Source organism: Acanthochromis polyacanthus, chromosome 13 (assembly GCF_021347895.1).
Source record: "Acanthochromis polyacanthus isolate Apoly-LR-REF ecotype Palm Island chromosome 13, KAUST_Apoly_ChrSc, whole genome shotgun sequence".
Classification (NCBI taxonomy): domain Eukaryota; kingdom Metazoa; phylum Chordata; class Actinopteri; family Pomacentridae; genus Acanthochromis; species Acanthochromis polyacanthus.
Window position 1 is genome coordinate 12,425,020 of NC_067125.1, and position 21,601 is coordinate 12,446,620.

General features: G+C 42.1%; 1 protein-coding gene across 2 annotated transcripts in view; it reads left to right on the forward strand.

Moving 5' to 3' along the window:
- The window catches only part of ankrd13b (ankyrin repeat domain 13B), a 58,110-nt gene that overhangs the window by 24,254 nt on the left and 12,255 nt on the right, over window positions 1-21,601 (forward strand). For both annotated transcript variants that reach the window (XM_051957900.1, XM_022207890.2), the window contains 12 exons: window positions 1,058-1,193; window positions 3,344-3,468; window positions 4,976-5,021; window positions 5,325-5,468; window positions 6,522-6,762; window positions 9,808-9,874; window positions 10,582-10,663; window positions 14,508-14,572; window positions 17,195-17,331; window positions 18,699-18,856; window positions 19,096-19,284; window positions 19,864-20,027. In XM_051957900.1, the coding sequence (XP_051813860.1) occupies window positions 1,058-1,193; window positions 3,344-3,468; window positions 4,976-5,021; window positions 5,325-5,468; window positions 6,522-6,762; window positions 9,808-9,874; window positions 10,582-10,663; window positions 14,508-14,572; window positions 17,195-17,331; window positions 18,699-18,856; window positions 19,096-19,284; window positions 19,864-20,027 (1,554 nt within the window). The remainder of the gene's footprint in view (window positions 1-1,057; window positions 1,194-3,343; window positions 3,469-4,975; window positions 5,022-5,324; window positions 5,469-6,521; window positions 6,763-9,807; window positions 9,875-10,581; window positions 10,664-14,507; window positions 14,573-17,194; window positions 17,332-18,698; window positions 18,857-19,095; window positions 19,285-19,863; window positions 20,028-21,601) is intronic.

The following is a 21,601-nucleotide window of genomic DNA, read 5'->3' on the forward strand; positions in this document are numbered from 1 at the left end:
TAAGCGGTTTCTCCCTGCTTTCCCTCTGTATGCTAATTTAAGCTAATTGCCTGCTAGCTCTAGCTAGGTGCAAACATCTACTCGGCTTACACTTGTCAAGAAAGCTAAAGTGTTTTTTAAAAAAATAATGTTACACCATTTCTTCACCTGAAAAAGCATGATGCAAAGACAATAAGGTCCTTTCTCTTGTGTTTCTTTGTTTTAAATATATACCAGAATCCAAAAGCACCAGTAAGTTAGTATTCTGAGTTTCTAAAATTAGCCGTAGCTTTCCACCAAACTTCTTTTCATGTTTGAGAGGGTTTTAAAAGCCCCCTGCCATGGTTCTTTTTAATTCAGTGTATCAGAGCGTTGGTGTGATTGATATGAAAGATTAACACTAATGTAATATGACTGACAAATGAGCTCTTGTTGACATGCTTCTAAATACAGAGCAGGGCTGAGAGCTGAAGGGACGCCTCAAGCATTAATTATACTTTTTGTTCGGCAACGCTGCTCAGAACATGTATTTTTGGCGACAAAGACGCTGCAGGTTATGTAGTTTGCAGGGTGGCACAGCAGGTTGAGGAGCTTATTTCTGCTACCTGCCCACATTTTTCTTGCCAAGATTCAAACTGAAAACCTTCTCTGAACCTTAAACTGTGTTCCAAGTTTTGAAGGCCAGCAGACAGAAGGCTACATGAAAAGCTCTGGGTGTGGAGGCAGGTTTAACAGAGCAAATAGTGCTGTCTGTGTTTAGCTGAACCCAATCCATCCAGCTCAGAAAATAAGCGGAATAAAGGAGTGCGGCCAGGTTGGAGCGGTGACAAATCAATTAGCATCTGTCACAGTCTCCTGTTCCATCTTTCTCTCGTCACTGGCACATTTGTATCATTATTATATTTTTCTGTTCCTCCCCTCCTGTCTGAGCTAAAAGAGCACAGCAATGATACACAATTAACCTCAATTTCCCCTCATCCCACTTCATTTTACTCGACAGTCCACACCCTGCTCTCCATGACTGCTGGTTTCAAAAATTCTGTCCTCTTTTTTTCCTCCTCTTTTGTTTCCCTTCCAGACTGATTTAGAGTCTCTGGACCCTCGTGGTCGGACTCCTCTCCACCTGGCCGTCACGCTAGGCTACCTGGACTGTGCCAGAGTCCTGCTGCAGCACGGAGCTGACGTTAGCAAGGAGAACCGTAATGGATGGACCGGTGAGTGTGTGTTGTGTAGAGGAGTATATCTGTGGTAACATGCACAATGTACAGTAAACACAGGCTGTATATTGCACGGTACATGGGAGCGGGAATATGTTGCACAATAAAAATGTGAGCATATTTTCATGTATAATTTTCTCTTTATGGCGCATCTAATGGTATTTGTACATGCAAATGAATGTAAAAGCTGTAGGACAAAGCCTCTGGATCTAAAAAGTCAATGTCCTCTTATGGCGCCAGTCTTTCGAACAGCCAACAGGAGCCTCTGATTGCACAAAGAAGTCTATGATAAACAACCCTATCTTAATTTGTGACCTCAGTAAATATCGTCATATAGAGGTCATGGCCTCAATTGTTAGTTTTAAGTCTCCTTTAGTGCATCATGATGTTCACTTTGTAAATTTTGGTCCCTTTCAGAGTAAAATAGACAATAAAGCAGAGTATATTTCACGCAAGGACCCCCCTCTGATTGATAGATTGTCACCATCTGGCCATGCATACTGTCCTTAAGTTCTCAGTCAGATCCACCCCCAGCTTTCTACATCTGGTTTCAAAAGAGCATGATCAATAAAGCCAAAAAAGTAAAAAAAAAAATAAAAAAAAAGAAGGCAAACAAGCAAAAACTTTTAGGTAGAATAGCACCACTCTTTCTCATGAGGCGTAAAATCTGGTAATTCTCACCATCACTCGTTGCCTTTCTTCAGTATACTCCTATATATAACATAATTCTTTGATCTCTGTAAATAAAAGAGGGCATATTTACAGGCAACTCTTTTAATTGTAAAATATTCTAAAGCAAAAAATCACATAAGTCTTAACTATACCAAGGACCAAATCAGTAACTGCTGTTTTCTATGCATAAGCAATAAAAAGCAGCAAATAACGAGTTCCTGTCCCACTGTTGGCATTTGGGACTTTGTGCTTTGGGCTTATTGGTTCATCTTTTAATATTAGTTCCTTAAGGTGCATCAATCTAAAAGTGAAAAACTACCACAAGTGGGGACAGGCAAAGAAAAGAGAAAATAAAGCCTCCACCACTTAATTCTTATCAATGTGGGCATGTCAATCTGCGGGTTGTGTAGCCAATAAGCAATTATGATTGTGCTGCAAGCCAGTTGGCTTTTCTCATCAGCTGCTGAATGTGCACAGTTGTGCACTAAGCATGTTGATGTTGCCAAGTTCTTTGTTCCTTTGAGCCACAGCGGACTCACATTCAAGCTAACGATCTAATTGTCAATTCAAAAACACCTTTGACAAAAATTTGAATTGCCGTTTATGTTAATGAGTCCTTCTTTGTCAACACTGTGACACGTTTGAATTTATTATCCAAAATTTCTTCAGAAAATGTGGAACATTCTGCATGTTTGTGGACCAGAAGAGCTTCAGTATTCAGTAAAAAACACAATCACAAATTTAGGATTTTTTTGGTTACAATATGAAGACTAATTATATATAATGTTTCATTTATTGTACACTATATTTGTACAGAAGCTTGCAATTCTTACTTTGATTTTACATAGGGATGAGGGTTTTTTCCTCAGCTGTGTCCTTTTAATAACTGTTTGGAAAATACAGTACCTCACGCCATGCTTTCACAGTGATTCCAGCCAGACGTCTCTATACTGGCACTGTACAAATGTCATGTGGTGATCTGGCGATGAAAGGATAATGGAGTGTGAAATCAATTATTTTTTTGAATTTGGAGTGATATTCACCCGTTTTACACCCATTATTTTGAAGTTGTTTGTTTTTGCTGGCAGCTCCCTCTTTACTTGTGGCACATGACTTCAGGCTTTTTTTGTCTTGATGGTGATGGATTAAGTGCAATAAAGCAAAATCTTTGTTCTTGTCACGGATGTTCTGTTGCAGAGTATTAAGTTCAGAAATCCTCTTTGGTTGCTCCTCATGGAACTTTTGTTCTCTAATCATTCAAGTGTTGCACAGCTTGTAAGATTAACAGCAAAGCGGCGGTCTGATGAATGACGAGCGAGCTGCAGTAATTGGTCGTACCAGCTTTTCCTTTGGCCTACTTCAGTTTCGGCAGTTCTTCGCTGACCCCTTAAATTGCTCATGTGCATAAATTTTAGATGAGGCCTGAGCGATTGGCTCTGTTGTACTCTCTCCGTCTCTCTCTCGCTGTCTCTCAGTTCTTCAAGAGGCGGTGAGTACCAGAGATCCGGAGCTGGTGCGTCTCGTGCTTCGTTACCGTGACTACCAGAGAACTGCCAAGAGACTGGCGGGCATCCCCGTCCTGCTGGAGCAACTGCGCCAAGTGGGATTTCACACAAACACACACACACACACACACACGGAAAAAGATCTCCAGTGACCACTGAACAACACATACACAAACAAGTGTGTACGCTACATACATGACAAACTACAAACACATATCAAGGGCGGCTCTGTGGAGACATGGCTTCATTTGAAATGTAGATGAATCTTTTTAATATTTACATCTTTGTTTTAGGATAACATATTCCTTTTGAAGATATTAATAACTTTGTTTACTATCTAACAAGGGAAATACACTCAGAGGATATGTCTGTGTGTTGGAAAACTGTCTGTGTCTGGGTAATTTGAGTCATCTGAGTCATCGCTACTCCCTCAAGGGGTGAGGATTGCCGTTCTTAACCCTCCTGTTGTCTTCATTTATGGGCACCAAAAAATATTGTTTCCTGGTCTGAAAAAAATAATAATAATTCTGAAAATGTGCACAACCTTCATGAAGAAAATTCCAATAAGTCCTTAAAAATTTCCCTTCAAAGTTTTATTTAAAAAAATCCCCAAATTTGGCAAGACATTTCTTGTAAATATTTTCGAAAAATGAGTAAAAGTGTTCCAAAAAAATCTTTAAAAAAAACAAAAGTGGCTACATATATATCAATAAAACTTCTGATGTATTCTTTAAGAACACTCACAAAAACATTAACCCAAATCCAGGGAAATTTGCTGGATTTTGCTTGATTTGGCTGATTTGGTTGAGAAACTTTTTTTTTATGTTTCTTTTTTCCAGCAAAAAATGTTCAAAAAATTCCCAAAAATGTTGAAAATGTGGACATCAAAAGTTTCACAGTGAAAATGTGTATTTTTTTCCCCAAATTTTCAAACTTTAAAATGGGTCAATTTAACCTGCAGGACAACATGAGAGTTAAAGGCACAACAGCAGTGGTGGAGCAGCTGAGGAGGTTGACAGTTAGAACCCTGCAGCAGATCGTGTTGCAGAGAACAGTGGCAAAGATGCAGAGAGCTACCTTCACACAGCCTGTCTGCCTGTATATCTGCTCCAGCTGGCCCCCCAGCACACACACACACACACACATAAAATCGTGAACACACTTTACTCACATGGTAGACACAACACCCTCACACTTTGAAAGAGCTCTGGTACTCGAGCGCACGTCCACTTGCGAGCATTACACACATCACGTTGTTCTTCATCTGCGGCTGCTCTGACCCACATGATTGTCCTCTCCGTCCCTCCATCCATCAGTTCTATTATTAACCCCCCCCACACACACACACACTCACATACACCACTTCTCTCTGCCAGTCCCCCTCATCTTTGGCACAGACAATGAGGCAGCCTCATTGCATTTGTTCGCTCTCCCACTTTTTCTTTTCCTCCGCATTGCTATTCTACTCTCTTTGTCTATTTATCTTTGACTCCATCACTCTCTATCTCCCCAATTCGCTCTCTGTCTTCCTCTTTATCAATGCCCGTTCCCTTCTAATTTGTCTTCCTCTCTCTCCATCTCCCTCCTACTCTTTCTGTCCAGGCCCAAGACTTCTATGTGGAGATGAAATGGGAGTTTACCAGCTGGGGTGAGTGCTGTTTATGTGTCCTTGGAGTCGGTAAAGCAGGCCAGTACTAACCACTCAGAATTAATTGTGTTATCACCGTCCTCTGGGCCCTGAAGACGTCTGTTTCCTTTCTGTTGTACTGAACAGTGATGCTTCTGTTGTGTAAATTGCTTTGTCTTTGGTGCTTTTAGCTGTATTAGAAACAATATATCAGTGCCAAACTGAAAAGCCCAGAAGGAAAACTGAGACCTGTTGCATTCATCCGTGTACATGTTAATTAGAAACGGCATGTTTGAGACAAAGTGTGTCTGTGTTTGCCCTTAGTGCCCCTGGTGTCTCGTATCTGCCCCAGTGACACCTACAGAGTTTGGAAGAGTGGTCAGTGTCTTCGCGTTGACACCACTCTGACGGGATTTGAACAGATGACCTGGCAGAGAGGAAACCGGAGCTTCATTTTCAAGGGGCAAGGTGAGCGCTCAGACTCTAGCCTCACTCTGTGGGAGGTATGTGTGCTGTGTCAAGATTCAGGAAACTGTGAGATGTGAGACCAAAAAGCACATTTTGGCAAGTATTTTTATTTGTTCTCTTGGTGAGAAATATAGATTACAGTATTAGAGAGTGACTGAATCTAACCAAGAGATGATCCCTCATAAAACCACAACTCTGACATTCTCCCACTTCTGGTTTTCTGTAGATTTTTAAAAAGTTATCTAGCACTTAGGCAGATTTTATTACCTTGGACAGAGCCAGAGTAGCTGTTTCCCTCTGTTTCCAGTCTTTGTGCTAAGCTAAGCTAACCAAGTGATTTCATATTTACCTTTCCGACATGATTTATTTTCTCACATAAGGCTCTGTAAGAAAGTCCGTCAGTGTATTTATCAAAATGTTGAACTTTTCCTTTAAGATATGAGCCCAGATTTGCAGTAGTTTGTCTTCTTCTCCCTCAATACCTTTTGTCCTTCCAAACTCCCCTACTGGGACATCAGGTGCATGAAGACAGCACTGTATTTAGCAGTCACAGGAGCTTCACTTGGAATGAATATGAGATGAAGCAAATATTCAGAGAAACTGGTGCAGGTGTGGCTGCACCTTTCGAATATGATCCCCTCTCTCTCACACACACAGTTCCTTTCTTTCTAGCCTGATTGCACAGCTCTTTCTTTCCTCCTCCCTGCACTACTTTACCCAGTTCTTCTTTTATTTTTATCCTTTTTCCTCTCTCCACTTTAAATTCTTCCTCCTCCTTTGACCTTTCCGTTGGACTTTTTTGAGTCTCTGCATAATGTTCTCCCTCGCAGTGTTTCTTTGTATCTGACCTGCCTGGGTGTTTAATTTGCTCTTTCCTTTTCCATTTGCAACAACATCTGCAGTCTCTCGACATCAGTCCTCGTCTCTTAGACTTCCCTTTACGTGTACGTTTCATCGTTTGTGTCTTGCAGCTTCGAGGATGTGTGCTCTCTTGCCATTACCATCCTCACTAAAACTGCTCTAATTTTTCTCTCGTCATTCTCGTCCTCTCAGACTCCAGCGCAGAGGTGATGGAGGTCGACCATGACAGACAGCTGGTGTTCTGTGAGACCTTGTGCGTCTCGTCCCTTACGGCACTCTCACCTGGCAGAAAGAATGGCGGCGCCTGCAGCAGCAACGCCACCGGGTTGGGTCTGCTGGGGGCGATGCAACCCAACGATGAGCAGGTAGCAGCCAGGCTGTCTGCCCCGGTGGTGACCACTCAGCTGGACACCCGCAACATCGCCTTCGAGAGGTCAGACGCAGTGCTGATGTACAGAGAATATAAATGTACAGGATGATAAATTACAGGTTTTTATACACCCTAGGTACTTCTTTTTGATAGGGATAAAACTACAAGACAGCTTGCCTTAATGTTCAGCAATCATAGATGGAGAAATCACTCATAGAACAATCAGAAATATCTTTTTTTTTTTCTAACAACAGTAGCCACAGAACATGTTCTCCTTGTGTGCTGTTTTTTTTTTTTCTGAGCAGAGAAAATCACTCTTTTGTTGTTAGGGCTGATTTTCTGTCAGTGTTTCTCTGTTGCTGTCTCCTACACTGCAGCCCACAGCCAAGTTGAAGAAGTTAAGGCATGTTCTCTGGTGGCTGTCAGAGTGCATTTCACAAAATGCAGGAAAACAAACAGACGCAGCAGCAGTGGAAGGAAGTGGAGACAAAAATCACGTTCACCTAGTTGTTAGAGTTCGTTGAACACTGATTATTACTGACATACTGAATCTACATAATGCTGTAATAAAAATGCATCAGCTGTTCAGTTAGTTCTCAAATCCTGTTGATTGCTTTTTAATCAAACCATAAGTAGGTCATTCTTGCTCTCTTGTGTCTTACATGAACTCAAAGGGCAAAAATGTCCCAAAAAAGTGACAGGAATAAGCTTGATGTGGAGAGACAAATTAGCCTCAGGATGTGTGACTCATGCTCAGGCCACTTCAAATAAGGGCCTGTTCACACCTGGCATTAACATGCATCTGGGCTAATTCGATCACTGGAGGACAGCGCTCAGCTCGAATGAACGTCAGTTCGCACCTGCCACTGAAGTGCGTCTCCACATGCGTCTCAAATGACTGCTTGTTTTCTGATCTCAAACAAAATTCACTGTTCTGTATGCAAACAGACACTTAGAAAAACGAAAAGAATTGTTCTATTTAACCGGTGGTACAGAAAAGAAGAAGAAGATGAAGATTGCACTTCCCTTGCCTAGACTGCCAAAAAGTCAAAGAAGATATCAAAAATGACTTTCTTTTTTGGTTGTTCTTATTGCACTTTTTGTTGCCCTTGGTGTGCAGAGAACAGTTGCACTGGTGGTCCTTTAATGTGCAAAATCAGGAGACATTCGTGTTCACATTGCTAAAAGAATGTGTGACCCAGACTACCTCCGAATGCGGATCTAAAAATGCCCACAACTGTGCTTAAAGCTGCTCACTTATGATGGGATCGCCAAGGATGGATGTTAATGGAAGTTTGGAGCCGTAAAATGCACCAGTGAACATGGAGATGAGGCGGCAGAAAGCAGATCCTAAGACATGGTGGAGGCAGACAGGACATAGGGTGACTGCAAGTGATACGGAGACAGAGGAAAAAAGTGGAAAGTAGGAGATAGAGGAGGGAGAAGTGGACCCAGCAGGGACATAGAGGACAAAACTCATCTTATTCTGGTCAGGTGGAGAGATAAGACTGATGTGACAGAGAGGAAGAGAGAAGGATGATAGAACAGGAGAACTTTTGGACAATGAAGGATGGAGGGCAGAAAATGGTAAAGAGAAGGATGAAAGAAGGGTAAAAAAGAGAGCATGGTGGAAGAGATGTAGAAGAATGGAAAAAAGGGGATAAATGAATGGAATAGCGAAGACGTGCAGCGATAAACAGAAAGAAAGATGAATGTGACACAAGAAAATGGGGAAAAAAAGCATAATATGCAAGCCAGAAGAGGGGGAGTTGACAGTTTGGGAGGCAGGGGTCGAGAAAGGAGAAAAATGTGCTGCTGGAGACGCGGTGATAGATACCTGAATCATAAAAAGAGACGCAGAGACTGGAAGTGAATGCTAACAGATTTAAAGTGAGCGGGGAAGAAGATGGAGAGAAGAACGACTGTGAGAAGGTGGTGGCTGAGAGGGTAATCATCTCCCTGTCAGACTTGTACCTCGGTGTCACCTCTGTGCATTTTCCCTGGTCAGCACTCCTGTCTACATGCCAATAATCTATTTATGATGCCAGAGCAAACCACTTTGTCAAGCATCCCAGGCAGGACATCCACCTCTGGAGCTAATACGTCTTCACGCAGCCTTGCACAAAAACTACAGCACTGCAGTTTTGCTCTTTGAGGGCTGGGCTTACAAGTACAAAATTTACTGAACCCTCATTAATATAACTTTAAAATTCAGACAGTGAGAGGTTGTGCTTAAACACAGCAGGGCTTCCAGCTAAGCTCTAATGTCAGCAGGCTGTCACGCTCACAATGACATTACTTATATCGTTAGCCTAATAGCATAGTTGCCCAAGTCATGAAGGCCAAAACATGACTTAGGCAAATACGCTATTAGGGTAACGATATGCTTATATGCAGCTATACTGTTTGCCATATTCGCCCCTATAGTCTAGTGTGTTAACATGCTCGTATTTCCTAATTAGCAAAAGGCAACTCTGGCTTGTGGGAATGTCATTAGCGGTGCAGATTTGGCCTTTAAACCTAAGTGAAGGACAGAATAAATGTTGTGATGGTTATTGCAGTTCATCACGAGGGGAATTTGAATGCCGGTGTCAGATTTCATATTAATCAGTTCAGTTAGTGGTGACATTGCCGTCCTTAGAGCAAAAACATCCCCAGAACCTTCCTTTCAAATTTTTTAGACCTAAAAATATCCAATGTTGTTTCATTTTTACTTCAAATACATATGTGCTAATATGAAGGGAGTACAGTAAACATCCTTGAAAAGTCTTAGTCTGCCAGGAGTTTGGTGATGTGAACAGATGATAAAGACAAGATATGCCTCACTAGCTTCTGGGCAGGTTTCCTAATTGCACACTGAACTGCTGATCTTCTCTGAAGACAAACAAGGACAATGGGAGCAATGTTTGCAGACTGTCTATTACAGAGAAGCAACAGGTCTGGTGACTTGCAATCTCTGGGGAGATGCTTGATTCTGCTCTCCAGTGTACTCTGTTTATGATTTTGTGTCAGGTACATGTCTGGTACTTGAAAATGACTAAATAATGAGCGGTAGAGTGTTGAGACCACAGGGGAGCTCATCTGGGATGCGTTGTGTCTTTATCGCAGGAATAAGACGGGCATCCTGGGCTGGAGGAGCGAGAAGACGGAGACGGTGAATGGATATGAAGCCAAGGTAGAGCAGCAGCTGCTCAGACAGCTCACTGATCGCTCACACTGTCCAGAAATCAGTTTGATATTTCCTGAAAGTCCGCTTGACTTTGAAGTGTTTAATTTCCAGAATGAATCAGTTATTTGATGCGTTTTTTCTAACAAGCAAGTATGAATTCTTTACCCTCAGATGAAGATGATTCATGAGGGCATACGTACGACCAGATGGCCATTCAAATTAAGTCTAAAAAACGACGCATGCGTTACCTTGACCCCATTTGTTTTCTCGACCCCCTGGAGGGATCGATGGGAGACGAGTGTCAGACACCCAGGACCATCTGTCAGTGGTGGTTTTAAAAGCACTTCAGACAGGCTGTACAGTAAAATACTGCTGCCTCAAAGTCAACTATTTTCTGCATCATTGATTTAAAGTTAAAAACATCAACAGACAACTCCTGTTGAGCTCCTCGACTCTTTGATGCTTTTAAGTTCTTTATTTCACTTCAGTGGATCAGCAACCTGCTCAATATTTCATTGTTATGTTATTTTTATGGTCACTAGTGAGGAATGCCTGCAGCCTGCTGTGGACCGTACAGATATTGGACTATAGCAACCAGGGGTGTAATTGTACTCAAAATTCACGTTGCACTGTTTTAGGGTCTGGTAGTGACAACAACAAAAGAAAGGAAAAGAAATGATGTGTTTGTTATATCCCAATGTCTGTTCTTTCAGGTGTATGCAGCATCCAATGTTGAGCTGATCACCAGGACCAGAACTGACCACCTGTCAGACCAGAACAAGAACAAGACAAAAGGTCAGTCACTTTATTTGGACAACCTCAGTGCCACATGAGCATTGCACACATCCTTTGTCCATCCAGGTGTTCTTGATTTACAGCTGCTACACCTGCAGCAGCCGAGTTTCTCCATCATCACCTCTGTGCCACTGTAACCTCCAGCCTAAGTGCAGCGACATGTCTGATAAAGGAGTCGCTGATGAGTGATCCCTCTCACCTGAACTCGATGAGATCACCCCGAGGCTCGGGCTCACAGCCCGTAACGTTCACTCGGTGGCTCCGTCTCGTTTTCTGGTTCAGATCATAAATCAAACAGGATTAAGCAGGTTTCCCTCTTCGGACTGTCGCTGTCAGCCAGGATCAGCCATCACACGCTCTATGGAGAGCTCCACTCTCACAGGTCACAGTCCCTATCTGCTCTCCGCTAACAGGCAGGGGGAAAGTGTTCTTGGAAGCGCTACATTGACTCGTGAATGAGTGACTCACTCCATTTGCTCTTCCCCTGTGCTATTTTTCATCATTTTGTTAACGCTGTAAAAAACGTAATGTGCTATATATATCCTAAAAGAGACAGGTACGCTCTGCATCTTGAGTCAAACAGTAGCTGTAGACAGATTAGCTCACTAAAGGTCAAAATGTGGATGCTTTATTAAACCCCCCCTGTAGTGCCGCTGACATTAACCCTAATGATAGACCTTTGCTCTGCTTTTAGTGGCCTGCTAATTCAATTTCTGGTTAGCAAAGACAACCACAGCTCCATCTGACGATCCAAACCACACATTAACAAGCCGTTTCCTTGCACTCCAAAAGCAAATTATCACTCTGACTCTTAACTGGCTCAATATTTTGTTTCCCGCTCACTTTCTTGATATGATGGGATCCTACATGAGCAGAAACATTTTTATCAAACTCAGAACAGTTTAGTTTCTCTGTGTATGTTAGAACGAATGGAAACCGACAGGGTTAAGGTAGTAAAAATCACAGAAGTTGTTTTGGACTTTAATTGCTGCTCATTTCAGTAATTCTCATTATTGAGATGCCTCCATCCACTAAAATGTGTTTTGCTTTTTCCTACTTCACATGAATGTCAGACCTCCTCTGAGCATAACAACACATTTGATACTGGAAGGATCTTTGTACCTTCATCTGCTGAATTTTCATGGATATACAGCAGCAGCAACATACAGCCTTTCAGGAATTACTACAGTCACACACTAGGACCCTAACCATATGCCTGATAACACACTGACACATTGCGGGCTTCAGTGCACACACAAAGCAGGGAATTAGTTTCTTAGTTGTAGCAAATATTACGGAGGGAGAACAATTGCCAAAAGCAAGACAAGAGATTCCCCTAACTACTCAACAGCTGTAAGCAGAGACGACAAGGCCAGTGATGCCTGTAATTCACCATTCATGCTGAATTAATCACAGGTAGTCAAGGCTGATGTCTTTGTTTTCTCCTGGAAAATGGGAGCATGACAAAGCAGAGAGGCCCAGTCAGAAATCTCCATTTCATCCCATCTGCACTGTAATGCATCTCTGGTGGGGTCAGCAAGTCTTTGTTTAATTGTCCTAAAACATTGAAGTAGTGTGAATTCTTGGTGTAAATGTCGCCGAAGCTTGGCATTTTGAAATGAAAACGGATTATTGTGATTTTAAACGTCAGATGGAGAGTGAGTGTGTACAGTAAAGTTGATGTAATGATACTAAGATGTGGATTAGGAGAGGGATGCTTATTATCCCCCGCCTCCACGAAGTGGAAAAGGGGGATATAGGTTTATCCTCCGTCCATCCGTCCGTCCGTCCGTCCTATATGAAGGGGACAGCTTTTCTCGGAAACTATTACAGCTAGGATTACGAAATTTAGTGTGTAGCTTCACACCATGGACACTTTGGTCAAGTTCGAAAATGAGACCTGTGCGGTAATATTTAACAGAGTTATGGCCCTTGATCCCTATTTTGGCTATAGCCTTATAGACATCACGTGGCGGGGGATATTGATGACCATGTCGTCTTGTTTAGTGTAGCTTCTTTCTGTTTTTGTACATGTAGTAGATCTATATGTGTATATACACTGTGTAAAAAATAGGGGGAAAAAACACGAAAGAGAGATGAGGGGAGAGGAGACGTGGTGATGTGTGTGGCCTTTGGGTTAATCCAGTGATTGATATGTAATGATAGACTTCCACTTCTGCTGCACTGTTTTCTTGACGATAGTGAGATGAGTAACCTTTTTCTACCTGTGTGATGATTCCAGCAGACAGAGTGATGAGAATGATGGTGTTCTGCAGCCCAAGATAGGAGAGAGATTATTAGTCTCTGCTGACCAAAATGGGTAGACCTGGTTGGCAGATTCAGGTGCTGTGGAGGTAATTATCAGTGCTCCCCAAAATGCACTATGGATAAGTGACTGTGTCTGACAAGAGCCAGACGGTAGATGCTGGTGTCCACACACTGCAGAAAGGAGCTAAATAGATAGAGGTAAGACACTGAGTGGAATGGTTTGCGTCAATCTTCGATTTAATGGATTTTAGTTAGCTGTTTCCCAAATTTGTACATTTGGCTTTGCGCTGTCATTGGTCAGAACGAAAGGTCCTAAAGCAGGACACAAAACAGGCACGCAAGATTAAAGTTTACTGAATTAAAAATAAAGATTTTCCTGCAAGGTTCCAGGAATCAGGCAGTCAGACAAAGCAGAAGGAGCAGGCGGACTCGGAGTCCAGCATACAGGCAGGGTCAAAAATCAGGCCGAGAACAAACAGACTAAATTACACCATGGTGGTCTGGCTGAGAGCACAAAGACAATCTGACAAACAGTGAGATGTGAACTGGTTTTAGAAGAGCTGAGGGGACTGATTGTGGAAGTGGATGCTGGCGGGAGAGATCAGGTGAGACTACCGAGGGCAAGACAGGTGGGAGTAGCAGGTCTGAAACAACAGGGGGGTTTAATCGTGGGGACAGACGAGCAGGATGAATGAAAGGCAAACTGGGATGTTAGAAACTTGTTATTTTGGAATATGTAATGAAGATGAGCTTTGTGTTGCCACGAAACAAACCAGGGTATTTACCAGAACAAAATGGGGTGTTTATGCAAGGTTTCAGAAATGACTCTATATATGTATGCATGTGTCTGATATTAATATTTAATTTTTAACATGTTCCAAGGAATCATTGGAATACGAATGAGATTTTTCATCTTGTGGTTTAAACTAGCTTCCAGCGTCTGTTTTGTGTGACAACTCTGACTTTTCTGATTACTGTTGCATCTGTTTCCCACTATAATGAAGCTGATATTTCATTGTCATAACCAGCTTGAAGTAGTAATGTATTAAATTATCGTCTTATAGGAGATGTGGCAGCGGACTGAATGTTTATAGGAACAAAAATGACAGCATGATAGCTGACTAAGATTTAATGAGCTGCGGTTTTTACCGTACTCCAGGCAAGTGAATTACAGATCAAGAAAAGGTCAATTTGAGAAGGAGACTACTGGAGGAAGGAAAAGTAGAAATATTCTCAGGATGACGAGTTTTTCAATTGTTCTACTACGGTCCCTGTATTGAGTTCAGGTGTAAGATCGCTTGATATTCCGACCATATTTTAGAGTAGCACTATTCGTACTTCGCTGCTTAAAAGCATAATTCACTTTTATTGGATTTAGTTGATTCACTATGCCTTTGTTCATTTCATGCCGGCTCTTACTAGATGATAAGAGCATCATAAAAGCCTGATATAATGCAATAAGTTATCAGTGAAACACCGAGCAAACTGACACGGTGGAAAACAGCACTGGAGATAAATGGCACTAAGAGGACAGTTTGTGATTTGATAACTGTTTCCTCTCTGTGTGTCTGAGCAGGTGGAAAGACTCCACTGCAGAATTTCCTCGGGATTGCTGAGCAGCACATGGGGCCAAACAATGGGGTGAGTAGACAGTAAATGTCATCACAGGAAATCATATTTTGGGGATTTTTTTTTCTTGCAGTTTTTTTTCCCCTGACTGCATTTTTGACACGTTGAAGACACATGGGTTTTCACCTGGATTCTGTTCCTGACAGTATGACATCCTGGCAATAATAGGAATCGCAATGGAATAGAATAGCTGTATTGTCATCATACATGGGGGCATAACGAAAATATAAATCGCTTCCACTGGACGGTGCATTGCAACAAGCAATAAGAAATGAACTATCAACATTAAAAAATAGAATCAAATGTACATTTAAAATGAGACAATATTAAAAAAGAACAATATATGCAAAGGAGTCCAGAAAAAAACAATGTGGGAGGTAAAGGAAATGAAATTAAAACCAATAAATTGAATAAATATGGGCAGGAAATTGCACATAAGCTGCATTTGAACCTTTAAAAATGACACTGTGCATTCAGGTAGACAGGTGTTTGGAGTTCAGGAGTCTGATGCACTATGGGTAGAAACTGTTTCTCATCCTGTTTGTCCTGCATTTCAATCAGCACAGGTGTAACAGGTCAGATTAACCCCCCAGCCGAAGTATACCCGGGTAGAAACTGCCAGTTTATACCTGTTGACACCAAAAATTAAGCTTATTAAACCCGTAATTGTTAGTTTATTTAGTTTTCAGCAAGCAAACAAGTAATTATGAAAGACCATAACTAGAATGTCTTTGAGCTAATTACAATTGAAATTTTTTAAATCAAAGGAGAAACTGATTTGAAAACTAAGAAAAATGTATGCTGTAAGGGAAACGCTATGAAAGAGCATCCACATTAGCTGGTGTTGATCTCACTTGTTTCTGTATAACAGATTTCAGTATAATATCTCTTTGAATTATCTTTAATTTGTACTTAAATTAAGACTGACTTGAGTCAGTCCTTACATCAGTATAATATGTCTTCGTATTTTTGCCTAAATATGTGATGTAACCTTTTTTTTTTACATGTGATATATTTTGGCCTGGAGAGGTATATTGTGGGCTAGACTACTTCAGCCCCCTGGGTATAAACTGACCTAGACCAGAGTTTATCCCGGGGTACACTTTGGCCGGGGGGTTAATCTGAACTGTTACATCTCTATAATCATAGTTGCATTAAATGAATCACCACATTCAGCACTAGTATTGTCCACACCACATCTGTTTTGGATGCACAGGTACTGTATGAGTCCTGATGAGAGGAGAGCATCACTCAGAGGCTCAAACCTGCTCTCAAATATTGATTATGTTTTTTTTAATTTGCTTCTGCTGGAGAGTGTCTATGACTCATACTTTCCTCCTTCTCCTCTTTCTGTATTCTGTCTCTTCACTTGCTGTCACCTCTGCTCTTTCCCACTCTGTCTTTCTGTCTTCTCCCATCACACCAGCGCACAAAAGGCTTTCTTTTCAGTTTTCGCTGCAGATATTTTGTGCAACTGTAAACTTGCTCTGTTGTCTTGTTTCGATATTGCCAAACGCTAAACTTTAGAAAGGCATCGACGAAGATTATCGATCACAGCCAGCAGAATTTCTCTTCTGTTTCATAAGTCTTTGGCAATCTGTACCAGTAATAGTGTCTATTGACAGGTTTGCTCAAGTCATACAAACAGATGACAGTGAATTACTCATAGAAGCAGTAAACCGTTTACTGTAAAGATAAAAGCTGAAATGAGAAACTGCTGTATGGAGGACCACAAGTGTCATGAAATTAATAGTTATTTCATAAATGAATCCATAAAAAAATATTAAATTACAAAGTTATTCACTATTTCATATTTTCATGAGCAGTAAAAGGAAAAATTATAAAAATGAACAAAACAAAGCAGATTTTTGACATTTAAAAATAATTTCATGAATTCATGAATAAATAATGGCATTTCAAAATCTATTTGACAGTGCAATTCAAAAGGGAAATAAACAACTGGATTCACAAATTGAATTGGGAGTACAGGTTTCACAGGATTACGGCATTTATTGTGTTTTATTGCTAATTCTTTCCATTTATGTACACATGCCAGGTCAGAGGGCTTCCATGTCTCAAGGCTAGTTTGTATTGTTTTACCTTGTTTAAGCAGCAAGGCCCAACGTCATGGAGAGGCCAAATAAAGAACTGAAACAAATCGCTTATAGGCAAAGAACAAGCAGCAGAGAGATGGAAATTAAAATCGGACTCTTTGAAATGTTTGATCAAGCTCTATAGTCTTAATTCAATTTGTGAATTCAGTTACTTCTTTCAAAGTGTTTCATGAATTTGTTAACATGTTTTACATTTAATTAAATAACATTTAATTAACCTTTTCAAGTATTGTCATTGTGGCACTTGTGGTCCTCCATATTTTGCTTAGCTTTTATTGAGCTGTTGAAAATGTCAGTGGGTAAAAGGAAAGCCTTGAAAAATCCCAGTAGGTTTCTTGTTATACAGCAGAGAATAGCAAAGCAAGTGGGTTTGAAAAGGCAGAAATCTTTCATCTTCATGCCGCTGGTATTGATTAATAATCCTTTGGATTCCTGCATACATCGTCACTTTTTTTAGAACTGCAAGAGCTTCTTTAAAATGGAAAAGCTTTTCATTTTATTCATTATTTACCTTCCCCAGGCTCTGGTGACCCAGATGTCATCCCCTGTGGTAACAAACCCTGCAGCGCTGACAGCAGAGGAATACTTCAACCCCAGCTCGTCACCCACTCAGAGGGACATCGGCCACCCGTGCCAGCTCACCACCAAGACCCAGAGGTGACACAGACGGACAGCAGAACAGACAGGCAGCCATGCATGCAGCGGAGTCGCCCACCAAGCTCACTGCCAAGTGCCAGAGCTGACAACATGATGGACAGAGAATAGTCAGAGTAAAATCAGCCATCCATGGCAGCTGACCACTAAGATTCTGTGGTGAAAGACAGGCAGATAACAGTGGGCGCAGCACGCACAAACACACAAGTCAGGAGTGGATTTTTGTAAAGCTTTTAGAGAGTCAAGCAATTAGATAGTCAGTCTCTGCAGTCTATCACACACAGCACTGGCTGGATGACTCACTGCACATCATCTTCACTCCAGTATATTAACAAACAAAACAAAACAAAACCAAAAAAAAAAATTAAATGAAGGAGCCCTGCAGTGTCTCTTAGGAAGAAAAAGCAAAAAAAATAAAAAAAATTAATGAAATCAAAGAGGGACTTAAAAACTGCCTGGAGCCTTAAAAATATAAATGAGAGCATAATTTAAAGCATTTAGTTTTCATGTTATGTTTTTGAGTAATTTAGCTAATGTTATTGCTTTTCGGCTCCCTTCCCATTAATCAAATGTCAGATTGAGTCTCACGGTAGACGCCAGCGACAGTCCGTCCCATCAGACAGCCATCTAATCAATTGTCCAGTGCTCCTCTAACTATCTGTCTGCCATTTCCAGTAGTCAGTTTGGTTGTTCTGCGACACCTAATGAAAAGTGACAGGGCGTCATGAGAGCGAAGTCTTTGAGGCTATAGCGCTGCCTCTCAGTCCCGTGTTCATTATTGGACAAATTAGAATCTCAGAATCGATTGGCCTTGGCTTGAACACGACTCAGCAGCTTGTGGACAGCCGCTGTTAGCTGATGGAATCAATGTCTTTGTGTACCTCCGACCAAAGAACTAACTGTCTGGATGAGGACTTAAATTACTTCAATTATACTTGAAGGCAGAAGTGGGGAGGCACAATGAAGCGGCCATGTCATCTCCAGTCAATAAAGACTTTAAAACAACAATGACGGGCAGATAAAATGTCACATAAGAATAAGACTAAACTAAACTTTGTGTAAGTTGACTCATTTTTCTTATTTTGCCCAGTGAATGTGCACATAGGCCTTTTAACTGGGTCACGATAAGAGTAGGCATAATAATATGCTAATTCCCCTGCAGGAGAGACTTAATGTTCTCTGCAATTAGGTGGAAAAAATCTGTGCGTGTATCAGCAATTGTTCAAAAGGAGTTGAAAAATATCACTTTATTAGATATCTGCAAGAATCCAATACCGTGCACCCCCAGTCTGAAGTGTATTTGTCTAGTGTTTGCTGTTAGTGGCCACTTCACCATCATCTTCGGTGTGTCTTTGTGTTCTTGTTTTCAGGTTTAAAGCCAAGCTGTGGTTGTGTGAGTCCCATCCTCTGTCCCTGGCAGAACAAGTGGTGCCTATTATCGACCTCATGGCAATCTCCAATGCGCTGTTCGCTAAGCTGCGCGACTTCATCACTCTGCGCCTGCCGCCCGGCTTCCCCGTCAAAATCGGTGAGTACAAGTAGAGCGAGGTGGATGGACGAAAGCATTGGGGGGCTGGGTGGTTAAATAGAGGGGATGACAGGGGAATGAAAATTAATACACAAAGACACGAAGATGAAATGAGGACAGATGCAGAAAGGGAGCGGAAAGGACAGAGAAGATTAATATCAATCATAAAAATAAAAGGACTAATAGAAGGATGGTTAGCTGATACGTTCTTATGTCCCAATTCTCTCCACTCGCTGCAGAAATCCCCCTCTACCACATCCTAAACGCTCGGATCACCTTCAGCAACCTGAACGGATGCGAGGAGGGGAACGGTCCCCGTGCTGATAACGAAGTAGGGGTGGAGGCGGATGGACAGAGGGACACCCCAGGGACCGACACCCCTTCGCCGGGCAGCGACTCCTCCAGCGTCTCCAGCTCCAGCTCCACCAGTAAGGAAACGCTCCCATAAATGCTACACTTTCTCATCTTTTCTCTTCCTCCGCTGATGACATCCCAGATGGCTGCAGAAGTTCATATTTTTTTATGACAAGCTGCTTTCTAAATCTGTGCTAACGTTTGCCACGGAACCTTAGCCATACTTCAGTTTACAAACAGAGTTTATAGTCGCCTGATAGAGTTATGAGCAGTATTTATCACTGGCTTCGAATGCAAGGTTATGTTCTTTGTGTTGTGTGTGAGATTATGGCTGGCTTTCATCATCCTATCGCTTGATCAGACTCCCAACACCAACGTTTAAATCAGCAGCCACGCAGAGGGGAGATAGAATTTATCGTGCCGCCGCTCACAAGGAACCTCTTTGGACACCCTTGATGTTATCGTAAAGTTGCAGACCGATGAAAATGCCTCAAATCGAGTACTGAAATGACGGGCTACAGCTTCCTTTACTCGGAATTTCTCCACCTTGCTCTTATGTTTTTCCTTCTCCACTCCTCTCCTTTAGCCTCCTTAACTGTCAGGTAACTCTCCTTCCCATCTCTTGCCCTTTGCCTTTCCCTTGTGTGCTGCAGTGTCGTGTCGAGCCGGAGAGATTCCCCCATGTGTGTTCGAGCCCCCGCCTGGATACACCATGCTAGGAGGCAAGCAGAGAGACAGCATGAGGGAGGAGGAGGAAGATCTGCTGCAGTTCGCCATACAGCAGAGTCTGCTGGAGGCCGGCTCCGAATATGATCAGGTGGTCTGAGTGTGAAGCTTCCTGAGATCATCTCCTGTTATGAAATTAAGCAAACACGAGCCCCACCTCTCTTAATGTCACTATGCTGGTTGCACTTTCCATTTTCAAGTAACTCAAACAGTGTACTGTTAGGGCTGGACCTGAATATCCCCAATATCCGAATATTCGTTCAGTATGGCACTATCCGGATATTAATTTTGGTATCCGAATATCCGCCCCGAATGGCCACCCGGCCATTCGTCTTTAATAGGGCCCGAATATTCGGAGGCCAGAAACCACTATTCGGGCCAGCCCTACTGTTCACAAGATGGGCGATTTACCTCTTGCTACGTTAAAGCAAAGTCTCATTTCTACCTGTTGATCATCAATCTGCTATCTTAAACTGCATCTGTATTGGCAACTTTATTCACTTTGGAAGCTAATTTAGCTAACATTAGCTCCTTGGATTAGCTGGAAACACTGCTAAACGCCATACAGTGTGGATAACAAGTTTTGCTGGCACTAGCTGGAGTATAAACCTTCCCTAAATCAGATGACGAGCAGGACCACATTAGCGTACATCAATCTGCCACAACATGAAAACCTCTGACAGGTGAAGTGAATAAATGAATACCTCAGTACAGTGGCACCTGTCAAGGAGTGGGATGTATTAGGCAGGAGGTGAACAGTGAGTGCTTACAGTTGATGTGTTGGAAGCAAGAAAAACGGGCGAGTGTAAGGATCTGAGTGACTGACAAGGACTGAATTGTGATGGCCAGACACCTGGGTCAGATTGTCTCTATTTGTGGGTGTATGTAGATAGCTGCTAGAAAAAACAAGGCTCAATGACGCAAGTGATCATTATGGTCTGATCCCTCTAAAGATCTACTGTAGCACAAATTGCAAAAAGACGTGTCAAAACATGGTGCATCACAGCTAGCTGTGTACCTCCAAATGGATCAAAGAAAGTGCCCATGTTGGACGCATGAATGTCAGAACTGCACAATACATTAAAACTCTGCTTAATATGGGTTAGGTTCCAACTGAACTGCAGAAACAGCTCTGATGTGCCAAGGTGTGAACTCCACAAGACCTGTAAAGCTGTACTGTAGTATCAGGCACCAATGCATTAGAAAAAGATCCTGTAAGTCCTGCAAATTGCTTGAGTTGGGCATCCAGCACATCCCACAGATTCTCGATTGGATTGAGATCTGGGGAGTTTGGAGTCCAACAGCTTGAACTCTTTGTCCTTCAGATAGTTCCTGAGTAAGTTTTGCAGCATAGCAGGGAGCATTGTCCTGCTGAAAGAGATCACTGCCATCAGGAAATACTGCTGTTATGTGTGGTTTTCAGCAGCGTTTAGATGTGTCAAAGTAGCATCCACATGAATACCAAGACTCTAGCATTCCCAGCAGAACATGCTCAGATCATCAAAATGTCTCTATCAGCTTGCCTTCCTCCCACACTGCATCCATCTCTTATCCAGTTCAACGATCGACCGGGTCTTCTTCATGATACAAAAGAAAAGCCGATTCATCAGTCCAGGCCCCCTTCTTCCATTGCTGCATGGTCAGGTTCTGATCCTCACATGCACG